The 17,665-nt window shown below is 40.2% G+C and overlaps 1 protein-coding gene across 2 annotated transcripts in view; it reads left to right on the top strand.

Moving 5' to 3' along the window:
• The window catches only part of LOC124606984 (2-oxoisovalerate dehydrogenase subunit beta, mitochondrial), a 78,057-nt gene that overhangs the window by 47,994 nt on the left and 12,398 nt on the right, over positions 1-17,665 (top strand). For both annotated transcript variants that reach the window (XM_047139124.1, XM_047139125.1), the window contains exons 5-7: positions 5,561-5,732; positions 12,673-12,818; positions 17,422-17,508. In XM_047139124.1, coding sequence (XP_046995080.1) covers positions 5,561-5,732; positions 12,673-12,818; positions 17,422-17,508 — 405 coding nt within the window. The remainder of the gene's footprint in view (positions 1-5,560; positions 5,733-12,672; positions 12,819-17,421; positions 17,509-17,665) is intronic.

Below are 17,665 nucleotides of genomic sequence, written 5' to 3'. Positions count from 1 at the left end.
TCCTCCCCCCCCCCCCCCCCCTCTCTGGAAAAGTGTAAGTTCACAGATAGACTAGTCATCTATCTGCATTAATTCGTAATCAGTTCACCTCTGTTACAAAGAACTGAAGTTACAAAGCACTGAAGTATAAGTGTCTCCTATTCAAGTATTTGTCACTGTAACAGACTGCACAGTTAATTATAATATATAACGTGTGCAACTTTGCTTCCATAATTTTTTCCCCAACATTTGAGGCTTTAATGAAACAAATTGGTCACACATGTATCATTCAAAGTATTTTCCATCACTCGTCACTACTTTCTCCCGTCTTTCGGGCAGTGTACGAAACCTGTGTCGTAAAAATTGTTCATCTTTTGAAGCAATCCATGAATCGATCCAATTTGTGACTTCTTCATGAGATAGGAAGTGTTGGCAGCCAGGCCATGTGCCATTGATCTAAAAAGGTGATAATCAGAGGGAGCAATGTCTGGAGAATATGGAGGGTGGGGTATGAATTCCCATTTTAACATTTCCAAGTATATTTTGACCTCTTTTGCAACATGGGGTCGAGGGTTGTCATGCTGCAAAATCACTTTATCGTGCCTCTTGCTGTACTGAGGCTGTTTGTCTTTTAATGCTCTGCTCAAACACATTAATTGTGTTCAATAACGAGCACCTGTGATTGTTTCACTTGGTTTTAACACCTATAGTACACGACGCTGAGCTGGTCACACCAAATGCAGAGAATGATCTGGGAGCCATGAATATTCGGTTTGGCCGACGACGTGAGAGCATGGCCGGGATATCCTCATGATTTTTTGCATTTAGGGTTATCGTAATGAACCCATTTTTGTCCCCAGTCACAATGCGATGCAGAAATCCCTTCCGGTTTTGCTTCTGAAGCAACTGTTCGCAAACGCCATTCAACGTCTCTTGGTTTCAGCTCACACGGGACCCAAGTTCTTTCTGAATCATGCCCATAGCCTTGAGATGATTTGAAATGGCTTGCTGTGTCACACCCACTAATCGTGCCAATTCTTCTTGAGTTTGATGCGAGTCTTCACTCAGCAATGTCTCCAATTCTGCATCTTTGAAAACATTCTCTCTTCCACCACTATGCTGGTCTACGACGTTAAAATCACCGTTCTTGAAGCATTGAAACCACTTGAGACACAGTCTTTCACTAATAGCGTCCTTACCATACATACTGTAGAGCATTCGATGAGACTCAGCCGCTGTTTTCTTCATATTGAAATAAAACAGTAACACCTCCCGCAAATGACGAGAATTAGGCTCGTAAACTGACATTTTCAATCCAAAACAACTTCATGATGCAGAGACAAATCGACTAATGTTTGAATGAGCTTATGTTGACTGAGGTCCAAGCTAACTGCCTGACGTCTGCTATCTGTTTCTTTCGACCGCTACTTACCGTTGTCGCCACCTATCGGCAAACGGCGGAAGCAAAGTTGTACACCTTGTACTTTTCCAAATGTTCTGTTACCATACATGGTCTTTGTCCGATAGTACAGTGCAACCTTGTATAATTTGTCCCAGAATCTTACTCGTAGTGTGAAACATTTGTTAAGTGAAACAATTTATACTATATAAATTAATATAAAATACAGTAATGTGCTCCATGCAGAAAAAGTGCTAGAAGTTTTATCCTGTTCATGCCATTTATTCAAAGAAAATTATATGTACAGTATTATGTACTTTATTTATTATTCACGATACACAACTAATTCTTTTTGGCCAGGAAGCTATCTATAGTCATTTGTTTCTGCCAACAATTCAAGGCTTGGCGAAAATGCAACATAGCATTATCATCAAATAAATTTGTAGCGCATATTGTCACTGCTATATCAGAGTGATGATTTTCAATGTACAGTCCAACTGATTTCCATGCGTTCAGCATTTCTCTTATTGCACCAGAAGATTTCTGCTTTGCTGTTATCGCATCCTCCTTCTCTGAAGAATACCTCTCCACAACTTCTGCTGTTAAATGCACTGTAACTCCATAAGCTCTTCAGTGATCATTTCTTGGTTGTGATCTTTCACAAGCTCATTGATATCATTGTTATCCACTTCTAGTCCCATGCTCTTTGTCAAAGACACAATCTTGTTGGTTAGGGGCTCCATAGGTACTAACTCAAATGCCTGAGTGTCACATTCAACAACGCACTCCAGCAAAAGCTTCTTCCAAGCAGAAGTGAGAGTTATCTTGATAATCCCTTCCCATCCCTTTTTGATCATCTTGATGCAGACAACAATGTTGAAGTGATATTTCTGAAATTCTTCAAGGAGGTGGTCTTGTAGGCCTGAAGAATGGGGAGGAGCGTTGTCCATAACAAGCAAGTCATGGAGTGGCAGATTCATCTCAAGCAAATATTTCCTCACCAAAGAACCAAGTACTTCATTGATCCAATCAAAAAAAATCTTCTGTACTTTACACTTCTTGAAGGCTTGTAGAGTTTCTGAATGGTAAACAAGCAGCAGTTGATAATTTTCAAATTGCCACTTGCATTGGCACGGAATAGCAGTGTGGGACGGTCTTTCATTGGCTTGTAACCAAGCAATGCATTCTCCTCTGCTGTTATAAAGGTATGCTTCGACATCTTTTTCCAGAATAGACCTGTCTCGTCGCAATTAAAACCTGTTGTGGCAGATAACCCACAGAATCTACGAGCATCTTGAAGTTGCTGATGAAGTTCTCTGCTGCCTTTGTGTCAGAGCTGGCTGCTTTGCTGTGCCTCACAGCACTGTGGATGCTGGTTCTTCCTTAAATTTCTTGAACCACCCACAGCTTCCCTTAAACACCTCTTCGGCCACTGATGATCCTGGCATCTTCTTAACGAGGTCAGTGAAAATCATTCTTGCCTTCTCACAAATGATGTTAATAGTGTCACCTTACAATTACTATTCATTTATAAGGAGCAACCTCTCGACATTGTCCAGATTATGAAACCGTCGTTTAGATACTCTTGTCACTCTCTCTGAAGCATCTATCTCCTTAGCCTTGTGCTTGTTCTTAAGGGTAGTGCAAATAGTTGATGTAGACAGATTGTTTGTGCATGCTAAATCAGCAACACTCACACCACGTTCATGATTTTCAATGATTTTAAGTTTCATTCCCAATGTCATTTTCTTTCTCTTGTGGTTGTTTTCTTGCAGCTTTATTTTTGGGACATTTCTAAACAAAAAAAAAGACATTGTGTGAACACAAGTTTAGAAAACTTTGTGATCACAAGCTGCATGAAGACAGTAGCAGGAAGAGCGCTAAACCCAGACTGCAGTACATACTAAAGACATTTTCCATGTACCGCTGCTAATATATTGTTCAACATTTCACCCACTGTGCATGAATGGCTGGTGACATCACACTAAATTTTCATCACTCATTAAACGAGTCCTTTTTTTACAGTTTGTTTTGTTCGTTATGCAAATTGTGTGTTACAGGAGATGCTTGTTAAGCAAGGTTCCACTGTATATTTCTATAAGTAGAGAAAGATCACTCAATTTTGTAAGAAGTCAATGGCGCATATTTATACAGAGAGATTATGCTAGGAATAATATTCTCAGTGGGTTTTGTACACTACCCACTTTACCTGGAATAACACTGACCTGAACTGCATCTTCTGTTATTCCCACAGTCTCTCGGAGAGGCATACTTGAAGCCTCCAGTTTCTTGATAGTGTCTGTAAACCAGCTGAAGTGACTTTTGACGTATGAAACTGAACTGAGTGCTTCAGAACTGTTGAATGCTGACAAGGATTCACTCACAGACAGAGCAGGATCAGAAGTAGTGTTCTCCATCATTGACTTCACAGCTTCGAAGTGCTTGTGGTAGAAAATCACAGTTTCAATCCATGTTGTGCACCTTCTTGTCAATGACTCAGGAGGCAGAGGTACATCATATAGTCGCTCCTTGTAGCATTTTACATGAAAAGGACATTTCGAGAAAACCTTCATTGCTGATATGTATCTTCTGGGAATAGATGTTTAACTCTCCCTGTCACTCGTTGGACTGCATGAGCCATGCTTGTAACATGCATTAAGTTCGGATAAAATGTATTAAATGATTTCCTTGCTTTCACCATGTATGGAACTAATATGTGTACATAAATATGACCCTATGTCCATTGATGCTATCTGATAATAGTACTGAAAGTCCATGATTAACGAATCTAGCAATTATTGTACTATTTGTTGCCTCCAAATTTGTTTTACAATAAATTAAATAGGATTTAGATGCAGCCTCAGAGTCCAACTCACTCACAGTTAGATTAGTGATGACATGGCCTATCGTTACATCAGCAGAAATCCATATAGGTGATGTGCCAACATCAGCCCAATTGTTTTCTAATATGTCAGCATAGCAGGAATCTAGATAATTCTGTATGAGAGTGGACTCATCAGAAATGTTGCAGTTGCAATATTTCTGTAAGAAATGTTTAAATTCAGATACCCAAAGTTTGTTTCAGGGTATGTTCCCTGCCCAGTACAAAACACAGTTCTTTGTAAAATTCACTGTTAGATGTATAGGCTGCCCCTGCAACTGTGTTAAGTGGAATCTGTTTCTTTGAAGAATTCCGTTGTTTACTCCTAATATGTAGATTGCTTTGTAAATGTTGTTTAATTTGAAATTTCATTGTACATCCTACACGTTTATGACAAGTTTGACAGAGAACTTTGTCATCATCAGTGGGTAAAGCACTGTCAGTAGACATCCATGTTTGATGACAATGAAAACGCAATCGGAGCTATGGTTAATTTACATGCAAATAAGGACTGTCACACATTGTGAAGTGTTGAGAGCAAGAAAGGAAAGCATTTAAAACAATTCATTGTTGTCTGTATTGGACTGGTGCAATTTAGATTTGAGGTTATGGGATAGACGATAGTCTGAGAAACACAATAATAAAACTTAATTTTTTTTCCTGTTTTGCTATGTAATGAAAATGTATAGGACTTATAAAATTTGTAATAAACCCACAATAATAATAAAATATGAGAAATTATGTAATATAGTGTGAAATATGTATTATATCTCAAAATATGTAACTTAAAACTTTGAAATAAGGATCCTTTCGGTATAATTCACCATAATTTTAGTCTTTCTTATAACTACATATAAAGAAACAGAATATGTAATTACATAAAAGGCAGGCTCTATTTATTGTTATTATTATTACTATGGGTTGCCACTCAAATGTTGAGGTCAGGTTTAATCGTGTAGCAAAAAAGTTAGTTTAATTGACATGTCCATATTATGTCAGTATCACATCGTAGAATACTGATCTATCCTCTGATAATGTGTAGAGTGTGAGCACACAGGAAATGAACTTAAGTTATCACAGAATCTGGCATGTCATGTCCTGTGCATATCTTCTCACTTCTTACCCTATCCAAATTCCTTGCTTATGTGGGTATTGGATGGACTGAATATCTATCTATATCTCTCGCTCTGTCTGTCTGTCTGTCTGTCTCTCTCTCTCTCTCTCTCTCTCTCTCTCTCTCTCTCTCTCTCTCTCTCTCTCTCTCTCTCTCTCTCTTTTCACTTTCGTTCTCTTTCTGCTAGGTGGTGGTGCCACGGGGAGCAGCGAAGGCTAAAGGTTTGTTGGCGTCCTGCATAAGAGACAATGATCCATGCATCTTTCTGGAACCCAAGGTGCTATATCGGTCAGCAGTTGAAGATGTGCCAGTTGATGAGTACTTGCTTCCTCTGGGGAAGGCAGATATTGTGTTGGAAGGTTAGTTACTTGGGGATGGGGAATGATATGTCATCGTTGACACATATTTAATTATGTTTTCAGTTAATCCTTTACTTTCTCGTGATTGATGTGTTACATATCACATTGCCTAAGTAAGTTGCTAAACAGAGCAGTATTCTAAGAAACTGTCGTTTCATATAATCTTGGTACATTTTGTTTATCTGTGTAGGTAACACCTAATGATAGTTTCTGCTCATCATTGTAAAACTTAGTGATTCCTGCTCAAGATGGTATTGCAGTTGTGAAATCATCAATAGAAGTATTTGCAATTTGTATTTCACTTTGATCATTGCTTATTTTGTATATAAAGGTATGTAATTTCAAATGGATTGCCTCGAGACATATATTCAGTCTGGTGAACTCTTGAATGCAATTTAACCTCATCACATTTACTCAAAATTTGTAGATCTATATTCAAGCATAAAATCAGCAACATTCTACAGCAGAAGAAAACTTATTACTTCTGAGTTTGACAACTGCTTCATAACATGTACCTCACTAACTCTGTTCGGAAATGAGTGCAATATCAAGCTCCTATGCACACCATTTTTTTCCCAAAAGGGAAATGTCAGCATCTAATCTTGTAATCTCCTTTATCTCCTTTTAGTTGTTGTATAAAAAAATTATGCGTGTGTGTGATACAAAGAAATTAAAAATATAAATTGTTACTGAGTTTTCTGTCTTAATATTACTGCAGTTGAAGAATATTTTTTACCAGTCATGTTTTGCTTTTAATTATAAAGCATCTCCCATGATCATTTTGGTACCATATACATACAGGGGTTGGACAAAAATGTGGAAACACCAGAGAAGTGCATGCTTGGACATAAATGAATGTGCTAGCCAAGCCTGCAGGCTGCACTGTAGTATTTGACCAAGAACGGTCCATGTCCAGTGTCCTCAATCCGTTGCAAGTGTTCTGTGGAGTTGCAAGTGCATTATGTCAGAGCTAAGTGAATTCGAACATAGGAAAATTGTTGGTGCTCATATGGTAGGTGCATCTGTAGCCAAGGTAGCCGAAGTGTTTGGTATTTCAAGAGGCACTGTATCAAAGATTTATGCTAGATCCCAAAAAAGTGGAAAAACATCATCTGCAAAGTCACAACATGGACAAAATTGTGTTTCGTGTAATCATGCCAGATGGTCATTCAAGAACATCATGATGAAAAATAAGAAGAAAACAACTGCAAAAGTCACTTGCGAGCCTTTCAGCCCCAAAATAACATAAAGAGAGCTCCAGACGCAGGGAATTTTGTGGCAAGCTGGAGTTCCAACACCACTTACCAATGTTGCAAATGTTTGTAACAGAAAAATGTGCTGTGGAAGTCATAAAACCTGGACTATGGAGCAACATAAGAAATCAGTTTGGTTGGATGAGTCGTGTTTCACAGAAGGAATTTGCCTGGATGTGTCTGAAAGTTTCAGTCAGAGTCAATTATACTTCCTTCAAATACAATTTTTTTCCTCACTAGATGAATATGGGAAGAATTAATCAGTTGCCATAAGGCATTCTAATCTGTTACTCTCTACATAACAAAAGTTTACAGAATTAGTTCGTTACCATCACTACAGCCCATTTGCCATCCGCTGCTTGATAAATAACTCGTCTTTCAGAAGTAATTACATGATTGTGTGCCATTTGTCGTAGCGTAGTTTCACTCTAAGTGACAAGTTATATATTACCATAAATGTGTCTTACATAATTTCAGTACTTGTATTTATAAGGAGCAGTCTCATGGAAACAAGACAATTGGGAAAAATGTAAGTAAACTCTAAAGTAATCATCATAACTGTTGATACATTTATCCCATTGTGAGCGAAGACAGTCAGTGCCTTCATTGACAAATGTTTTTGGTTGCCTACAGAACGATGATGGTATCACAGAATATACTCTTTGTTTGATGCAAATCGATGGATACAGATGTCTTTCTTGGAGGATGTGTAAGGGCTTCCCAGCAAAACTTCTCCATTGTAGACAAAACAACCTTGGCAACTTGTGGGCAGGCCCACATCTTGCAGAAGTTTGGCCGGGAAGCCCATACACATCCTCCATACAGTCCCCATCTCTTCCCCAATGTAATTCACATATTTTTGATGCCCCGAAGAAAGACTTTCATGGCCGTCAATTTACTCTGGACAAAGAACAGCACACCTGGGTACAGTTATGGTTCCGTAGGCAATTGCAAACATTCTCCCATGAAGACATTGACTGCCTTGTGAGATAAATGTATTAACAGGTATGGCAGTTAATTTTGAAATAGTATATGGCTTAGTTACTTTTTTCCATCTGTCTTATTTTCACTTGACTGCTCTTTATATTTGCAAATCTGTGTGAAGATTGAAAACATACAACATTTTATAAACATTATTGTGGCACCATTCCGCTAGACATGTTGTAAATCACCCGAGCTACAGGTGAAGATCAAGATATGTGGGAAATAGTTGCATAGACAAGATATCCTTCAGAAAGTCCCACAGGAAGAACTCACAGTGGGTTAAGTCAGGAAATCTAGGCAGGCATTACATTAGTGCATCCTCTGCATTCTAACCGTCTCTGTGGGAAGCTATGATTGAGATACTTCCACTTATCTCTGTGGTAGTAAGTCATACAGCCATTGTGCTGTCTTATCATCATCTTTCAGATGTAGTGTTAGCCAGTTTCCCAACACGCCATGGAAATCATTCCGATGATCGTAGGTTCTTGGAAGAAAAAGGGTTCATAATCCATTCTCTTTCGAAATGGTACAAGGATACATTATTTTTAGTTTAAACTGGTTCATATTCTACAGCTGTGCATACTCAATAAAGATGAAGGAATAAATGTTCTGTTTACCTTGCTCGATATTCTCAGATTCTCTGCCTATGGTTTCTTTCTTCCCCCCCCCCCCCCCCCCTCCCCCCTCTCTACTGCTCGTGGTCTAGTGGTTGGCGTTTCTGCCTCTGGCTCACGAGGTCCCAGGTTCAATTCCCAACCAGGTTGGATATTTTCTCTGCCCGGGGCTGGGTGTTTGTGTTGTCTTCATCATCATCATCATCATCATCATCATCATTCACGACAAGTGACTAGATTGGACTACGAAGAAAAAAAAACTCGGACTGTGGAAAAAATTAGGACTTTATACAGGCTCTGATGACAGCGCAGTTGAGCGCCCCACAAATCAAACTTCATCTGTTTGTTTTTGAACAAAGGTATAAAAATTTTAAACAGGAAAATAATTAATGTACTTTGCACCAATATACACTGCCCAGTCTCATTAATGTGACCACCTGTCAAAGGCCGGAATAACGACCTTCTGCAGCACAGACTGCTGTGGGACATGCAAGAAGAGTGTCAATGAGGTTCTGGAAGGTACCAACATGGATGTGGAGTCATGCTGACTCCAGTGCTGTGGTCAGCTGTGCTAGGTTTCTTGGTTCAGGATCCACATCACGTACAGCATGATTGAGGTGGTCCCACAGACTCTTGATTAGTTTTGAATCTGGATAGTTTGGTAGCCAAGGGACTATAGTTAACTGATGCTGGTGCTCTTCGAAGCACACATGTACAGTGCGAGCTGTGTGGCATATCGCATCATCCTGCTGGTAGGTGCCATCGTGGTGAGGGAAACCAAACTTCACGTAGGGGTGGACATGATCCCCAAGGATAAATGCATACTTCTGTTGATTCATTGTGCCTTCCAGAATGAAGAAGTCACCAAGGGAATGCCGTCCGGCCTGGTCCCCATCCGACAATTGTTGCAATGTGTCTGTTTCATACATCTCACACCGTACACACCATTATTCATCTGTCATCTGGAAAGGCCACCAGTTGCGGTATTGGTGTGCAAATTCCAACCTTCATCTCACCTGTGAACAGCAGTCAGCATTAGTGCACCGCAGTTGCTCAGCATTGGTTTTGCCATGCATTGTATACTTGAAACATAGTGCCACTCGAACAGTTTAAAAACATAGCCTTTTTAGAAATGCTTCCATCTTTGGCCTGAAAGCTAATGATCATGCCCTTTTGGAACTTGGATAAATCACACACTCTTTCCACATTATGGTAATGACTGCACTATTTTCTGCCTCCCCTCCAACATGCATTATATACTCTCCACTGCTACTGCTGCCGCCTAAACCGAAAGTGGTATGTCACATCCAGGGAAGGTGTGACATATTACAAGAATCACTGAAGCTATGTTTTAAACTTCCCATTGATTTCTGTGCAGAAACTGAAACCTATATTTTGCCTTTGGGCAAAGATTATGATATAGATCAAGTTTCTAAATCTCATGTACCAGTCTTCTGAAACATTGACCACAAAGAGCAGTATATAAACTCAACTGTGCAATAGACTTGGGAGAACTGCTGATAAAGTTTGAGGTTGAGTTCAGTCTGAGTAGCCATAGTGAATGCACCAACAGCTGTACCACACTCCACTGCTAAGCTGAGAAGGCATGCTCACACTGTGGTGTTCACAAACTTGTTGTTAATGTCATTCTTATGATGAAAGGAAAATTTGTCATTTTTTGCACTGAAGTATGGGCGGAGGGAAGGGGCCAGATAAGGGAAAGCTGACTCAGTTAACAAGTTGTTGGTAGTGCTCCTCAAAACGATTGACACAAGAAGACAGCTGATTGTACACATGTCCCTTCTGCATACACCCAGTGCAGAGGTGTAGGATGGACAGAGCTGTACGACAAGATGGTTGACTGCTGCATGCTCGAATTCAGTGATCTGTTGACTCAGATGCCGTGCTTGAGCTGCAGGCAGTGAGTTGTCGGAATTCATGACATTCAAGTGTTGCGGCTGCTCACACCATGGCACCATCCATTAAGAACAACCCGCCACCAACGCAGCGAGAGAAGGCAACCTAGACATGCCTCTGGGAGTTGCCTTGGATTTGCGGCGAAAAGCCAATCTAGAAAGGGTTGCTATGTGCTTGCTTTGAAGATGTAGCAATCAAGAGACACAACCAGACAATTAAGAAGAGACCACCACTGTTTACCATCATTGCTCAAACAGCATGAAACTCTGACAAAATGTTCAAGCTGTGGAAGCTCCTGGGCTTCCTCATCAGAGTAGAAGTTTTCCCTCCAGACCTGGGTCCTAAACCCCAATCCTTGTGCCAAGGTAAGAGCCATGTGGCTAAGAAGTGTCACAGTGCACTAAGGTGTGTCAAGTGCTCACATGAGCACAATGGCCACACCTGTGACAGAAGAAAAGAAACGGCACAGAATTACACCTGCTGTAGTGGGCCATTTGTTGCCATCTGGCATGGCAGCCTGGCATTCTTGGGCCACAAGCAAGTCTCAGACAAGAGACCGTGGCTCCAGCGCAGAAGATATGCTGATGAAGTGGAAAATGGCAGCAGCCTATGGACTCGATAGACAGCACAACTGAGAAACAAGTCGACAACAGCAGTGCCTTCCACTGACCACAAACAGCTGGAATATCTCACCAGTAACAGTGGTGGGGAGGACCAGTAGCAAGTAGCAAGGCGGCAGGCACTGCCTGTGTCCGACAAGCACACCACATTGTTTGCAATTGCCGAAAGGGTAACTGCGAGCTTCACAGCTGCTGTAGTGGGAGAGGGGGCTGCTTTCATAGGTGCGCTGGGTGCAGAATGTAGGTGACCTGCTGGCAACTGTGTGCAGTACTTACACACAGTGCAAAACAGAAGGGGAGCCTTCCCCCACCACCACTCCATCCATAGAGTGGAAGGAGAGCGAGAGCACTGCCAACTAAGAGATGCGTGTCTTCATCTTTGCTGCCCAGCCAGTTATGAAGACACCAGCTGCCACAGTCGCCCCACTGCGGGAGGCTCAAATGGCGGCCAAAATCCATCGGTGGCAACAGGGCATGACGAGTGATGTCCACAGTGAAATACTGTGGGACATCACACAGTTGCCTGTAGCATCTGACAACTTCCCACAGAATATGTGACACAGGAAGAAGTAGTAGCTGAATGTCTCAGCAGACAGCGAAGTCGCACCAGTCAAGCTCTGCCATCACTATGGGGAGGAGGGGCTGGAGGTGGGGAGGGGGAGGTGGAGGCATAGCTCTTAGCTCAGCCAAAGAGGGGTGTTGCCAGAAAAGACACCGCATTCAACCCGGGTCTGCTGCTGTGCTTAGTAAAGTCAGATAAGAGCTCAGCAAGAGATATCCATAATGCTGCATGGCTCTGTCGCAATGATTTGACTGACATCTTTGTGACGAACATGAGCAATGACAATAGTAAAAAGCAGTTTCATGATACCAGGATGATCTGTCGCAGGTGGCAAGCAAGTTGACCAACTGCCCTTATTGCTCATCCTGACTGTAGCAGAGGTTTTTTCCTCATGCTATTTGCCATGGCACTTACTCCCTCTCTGCTCTTAACCCACTATCCTTCAAACATTTCTATCTGCTATCTTTCGATTGGCTTGAATCAGTGGGTGATGTGAACCAGATGTATATAGAACATCACAGACCTACATCCAGTGACCAATCAGTTGAAATACTAACCCATTGCAGAAGTGACGTAGTCACCATTCTAGTGCTGTGGTCACCATTACAGTGCAGGCATGGAGGGGCTCCCATCTTTGGAAGAAGGAGAAGAAGAAATAAAAGGAAGTTTGTTAACATGCTCCACTGTTTCCTCCCTTTATTCTGGGTCTCACTTGGGGAGAGCAACAAAACGGCTGTTTGCTGTTTACTTCTAGCACAAAGTATTAAATCCACTTGTCATGTACAGTAACAAAGTTGTGCATTCTCTTTAAAAGGGTCGAAACAGTGTCCATATTTTCCAGCATATTTTTGTCTGTTTCAGTATCAACTGAAAGAAAAACAGGGGCAATGTTTCAATTGTTCTGAATGAGATGTTTTGTCGTAGTAACTGATATACTGATGGTTTTGTGTAGTATCATTAAAGTTTGAATTTGTGGTTATTGCATTCCAGGGGATGCAGTGACTCTAATTGGATGGGGTACTCAGATACATGTTCTGAGGGAAACAGCTGAAATAGCAAAGAAAACAATGAATGTGAACTGTGAAGTCATTGACTTAGTTTCCATTCTTCCTTGGGATGTGGACACAGTAAGCAAGGTAAGTCCTTCATTAGTAATGTATGTTGTCACATTGTAGCTACAAGCGAGAACAAATCTGAAATCAGGGTTGTCGGTTAAGTTCAACACTTAGCACTGAAAGCACATTCATTATGGACACCAACATACATGCAGAACAGAGCTGCCTCCTGGATGGGAAGTGCTCTTACTTATGCACACATACAATATTCCAGAATCTGCAAATATTACAGACATAAGAAAGGTTGAGAATCTTCCAGAATTGATAACCAAGTAACAAATAACAAATATTTCCTGATGTTGGATTTGAATTGGCAACACGCAGCTCAACAACCAGTGATGCCAACTGGTTTCCTACAGTGTGTGTAGCACAACTCACAGCATTCCTCCTCCTCCTCCTCCTCGACATGCAGCGACGCGCTGTTTCAGAAGTTTCCAGTAAAAATGACTACAGGATTCTTGTGTGTGTGTGTGTGTGTGTGTGTGTGTGTGTGTGTGTGAGGGGGGGGGGTTAATGCTCACCACATCTGTGGTACTTTTGATAAAGCCACATGTACTCCCAGCTTGTTCTAAATTATGAGCAGCTCCGGGAGCTCAGCATTCGTTTGTTGAATATAGGCTTGACGAACACAGGTTTCCTGAGCTGCAAAGTGTTAAGTGCCACCAGTCCTCTGTAACTGTAAGCTTTGGGCAAGCTTCTGCAACCACGTGTCTGGAGTGTACCCTGCAGTGTCTACATTGAAGAATGGAAGATGCAGGAGATAAAAGCAACAAAACGTATTCCATAAGGCAAGGCAAAAAATATCCATAAAACAATGAGACCTGTACGTGCTTCAGCTCTCAGAAAGCCAATGCCTTTGCACAACAGAGGTTCATAGTGCTACCACTAACACCTGCATATGTAAGTGCTGCTCTGGCAGTGCTTTATTATGAAGCCTATAGCTCCCCCATAACATCAGGAAAGGCCACAGTTCCTGACTTTATAGATTTTCCAGCACCTCAACAAGCAGACTCTAGTAAACAGGCCAGCATTGGCACTATCACTGCCACAGATGTTCATCTAGCAGTCATACCAAATGGAAATTGCTGACCAAAGAAGAAAGCAGGTCATAAATTGTAAGGTCATATAAATCTCATTCTACATGACAGTTTCAGTTTTGGCTACAATGGAATGTGAAGCCTGCCTGGGAAAAATGTCTACTTCCCAGACTAAGCCTCCATCTGTCACATGATCCCCACTCCAGCAGAGAAAAAGGGTGAAAGAAGAACCTCACCAATAAAGTGGCCTCTCATACTACAGTGGAACATCAGTGGGTACAGCACACATGTGGAGGAACTGAAACTCCTAGCCCAGGAATGTCCCATGTGCTTGTGTTCACAAGAAACACATTTTAAACAGACCGGTGCTAGTGTGTTACAGGGATATGCCCTCCACCAAGAAGATGACCGTACTGGGGACACCCAAGGGAGTGCTAACTGTGTGTGTCAATAATGTGGACAACACTCTTGTACTCTATCCCTGGTTACTGACTTGCAAGCTGTTGCCCCTACAGTTCACGTGGGTCAAAATATCACTTTATGCTCTCTGTATTTAGTGCCACAGTGGGTGTTGCCTAATTGGAGCCCAGGGATGTAGGTGTTATGAATACTCAGCACCTCCACCAAGCAGTGGTCACTCTGAAAGCAGGGTCATCAGTAAAGTACAGCACATAGCACTGAAAGTATGTTTATTATCAGTGCCAGTGTACAGACAGAAGAGAACTGCCTCCTAGATGGAGAGTGCTGCCATGGACAGAGACTGCCGCTATTTATACAAACACAGAATATTCCAGATTATGCAAGTATGACAGACATAACAGTTTTTGAGAACCTTCCAGAAATCGTAAATTCTAAATAACAAACATTTGTTGGTGGTCATATTTCAACCGGCAATCCACAGCATGGCAGCCAGCAACACTGATTGCTACTACATAGTGAATGCTGTGCAGCTCGTGTCATTATTTGTTTTTACAAATGTGTGTGTGTGTGTGTGTGTGTGTGTGTGTGTGTATTTGGATGATTACTAGGGATGAATGGATGATGTCTTCTCTTCCCACGCAACTTGCAAAAATATTAATTACAGAATTGGTTTAATCAAAGCATGAAATGCACTGAAACAATAAGGGGAGGCTATATTTATAGTGTATGACATTTCAGTGACAACTGCTGGCTTACTGAAAACAGAAAGAAACCTTATAGAAATGAAACAGATAGGAAAATTCTGACAGAGTATATTGCAGCAGTGAATTTCATGTCAATATGCAACGTAACTGTTGGTAAAAAAGCTAGTTTGTAAATTCAAGTCTCAGGATAATATTATTGGAAATGGTCATATAATGTTTCTGGATATAATTGTGTGCAGTACTCGTAAAAGTCACTGTTAATGTCATCAGTGTCTTTTCTAAGAGGGACTGTATTTAAAATAGAAGATCCAGAATTTTACTTGAAAGATGAAAGATGTGTTGACCGCCAGAATGTGAGTCTGTAGAAGGTGAAAATCATTGTGTAGAATACTGAAAGTGTGTGCATAAATTTTATTTGGGAAAAGAATTACAAAAGAGAATTTAGAGTTAAAAATCATATGACATCATGCCATAACCATGTTTCAACTCATAGTTCAACAAAATCTGTGGAATCCTGACCCTTCTTATTCTGCCACGTGTTCTCCCACTCTTTCTGCATTTTATTATTTCTCCACTAGGCTTTCTTCTGATATTGTCAAATCAATTCCTGTCCAGTTAGATATAGTTCACCACATTTCTAAGAAATCTCATTTGTGTCCTTTCTGCTCTTCTGGTCTATTGTTTCATTAGTGTCCAACATTTATTTCGGTAAAGCAATATTGGTACTGCGATGCAGAATTTTGTTATTTTTTATGAAAGAGGGCATCTTTTTTATTTGTAGATCACTGTATTGTTATATTTGTTAAAATAAAAAATACTTTAACAAACTTCAGAAGTGTCTATTGTCTGTTATTCTGGAAGTTCCTCTTTATCGTGCCATACAAAAATTTTTGTAGCTTGGAAGCAACATCATGTTGCAGCCAAATGTGAAACAGAACTAACCATGTTTGACCCTCATGACTCCACACTGTAAACTTCTGGGTTATTGAACAATGTTATGCAATAATGGGTGCAGCAGCACTGTTTTTTAGTTTCACTTGGATACACATTTATTACTTTTGTCAACCAGTAGGGCAACGGCTAGTTCACTAAAGTTTCTGTTCATATATCAAGATAACCAGGCTAGACCACCCAATCAATGAATTTCAAAGGTAACTCTTGTTGTGAAACTCGTCTGATAATTCAAATTTATAAAAGCAAGCAGTTAAACAGTGTACGTTATTAAGATCACCATAAACATTTAATGTGGCACTGAAAAAAGCATTTACGAAGTGAAGTCTGTTAAACACAGTCTATGCTCCCAAGAACCAAATAAGTTTGCACAGTCATTTCACACAGATGCATTGTCAACAAGGGAAGCTATGCATAAATATTGTTCCCAAATGTGATGGCCAACAGGCTCTTATATCCTTTAATCTAAAACTTGAAACACAAACTTGCATCCAGCTGCATCAACTTTACTAAGTAATTGTGGATACTAACAAAGGGAAGTTAGTCTTATGGGTGCTGTCAGCAGACTGCAGATTTTTAGGAGGGAAGAGCTATTTATAAACTAGCATAAAGATATTCTGTAACATTGGAAATTGTATATTTGTTTATAAAACTGTGTGGTTGAAATTTTACTGGAATGGATGAGCTATACACACTAATAAAATTTACATAATAAATTGTTAGCTAATAAAGTAAAAAAGTTCACAGAACTGTTCTGTATGCCTATGCTGTGAATTACCTGTTTATGAGTAAAATTGCCATATTTGAAATTATGATAAATTGTGCTAATTCTTAATTAGTGGCTTAATTGTTGAGAAATTTTAGGGCAACATAAGTATAGAGGTAACCTTGGGAATTAAACAGGTATAATGGCACAAAAAATGGTAGTTTTGGGTTATCTAGTTTCAATACCAATTATCTGTTAATTTAATTAGTTACAGGAAAATGAAAATATGTTACTTTAAAATCTGGAGTTTTAACTTCCTAATGGTTGGTGTCAGAATATCCGAGGCTCCCAATTAGCTCAGTCAATATCTGCCATTACATACCGTTATGATAATTTCAATTATTCATTACTTTTAATTAACCTAGTTTCCAGAAAAGTTAATGTGCCATTGTAATCAGCATACTGGAAATTATCATTCAAGTAATGAATTTGCATGTAATATCAAATAATGAATTTGCATGTAATATGGTATGAATAATGTGTTGATAGATTTGCACAGGGGCGGGAGGTGGGGGCGATAGAACGTGTATGTTTGTTTCCAGAATGAGATTTTCATTCTGCAGCGGAGTGTGCACTGATGTGAAACTTCCTGGCATATTGAAACTGTGTGCCAGAGCGAGACTCGAACTCATGTATGTTTGCTGTTAGAATTGTAGCATGGACTTCCACTTACCTATGACATTCTTTAGTTACTGGACTTACTGATGACATTAAAAACAAATGAAATTGAAAATTTCCTGTTTCAGTCTGTGAAGAAAACAGGCCGTGTGGTTATTGCACATGAAGCTCCACTGACATGTGGCTTTGGTGCTGAATTAGCTGCAACAATACAGGTAAAGAATTAGTTATTAATTACATTGTTTTTTCTGTTTAGTATTTTTAAATATTACTTCAGAATTATCTAAGTGTCAGTTAGTCATACTTATGAAATGAATAGTGAAAAAGATACTCCTAGGATCTTATTCATCATGAAGATCAACATAGAGGCAG

This window comes from Schistocerca americana, chromosome 3, assembly GCF_021461395.2.
Source record: "Schistocerca americana isolate TAMUIC-IGC-003095 chromosome 3, iqSchAmer2.1, whole genome shotgun sequence".
NCBI classification, from domain to species: domain Eukaryota; kingdom Metazoa; phylum Arthropoda; class Insecta; order Orthoptera; family Acrididae; genus Schistocerca; species Schistocerca americana.
This window is presented reverse-complemented; position numbering and strand designations above follow the sequence as displayed.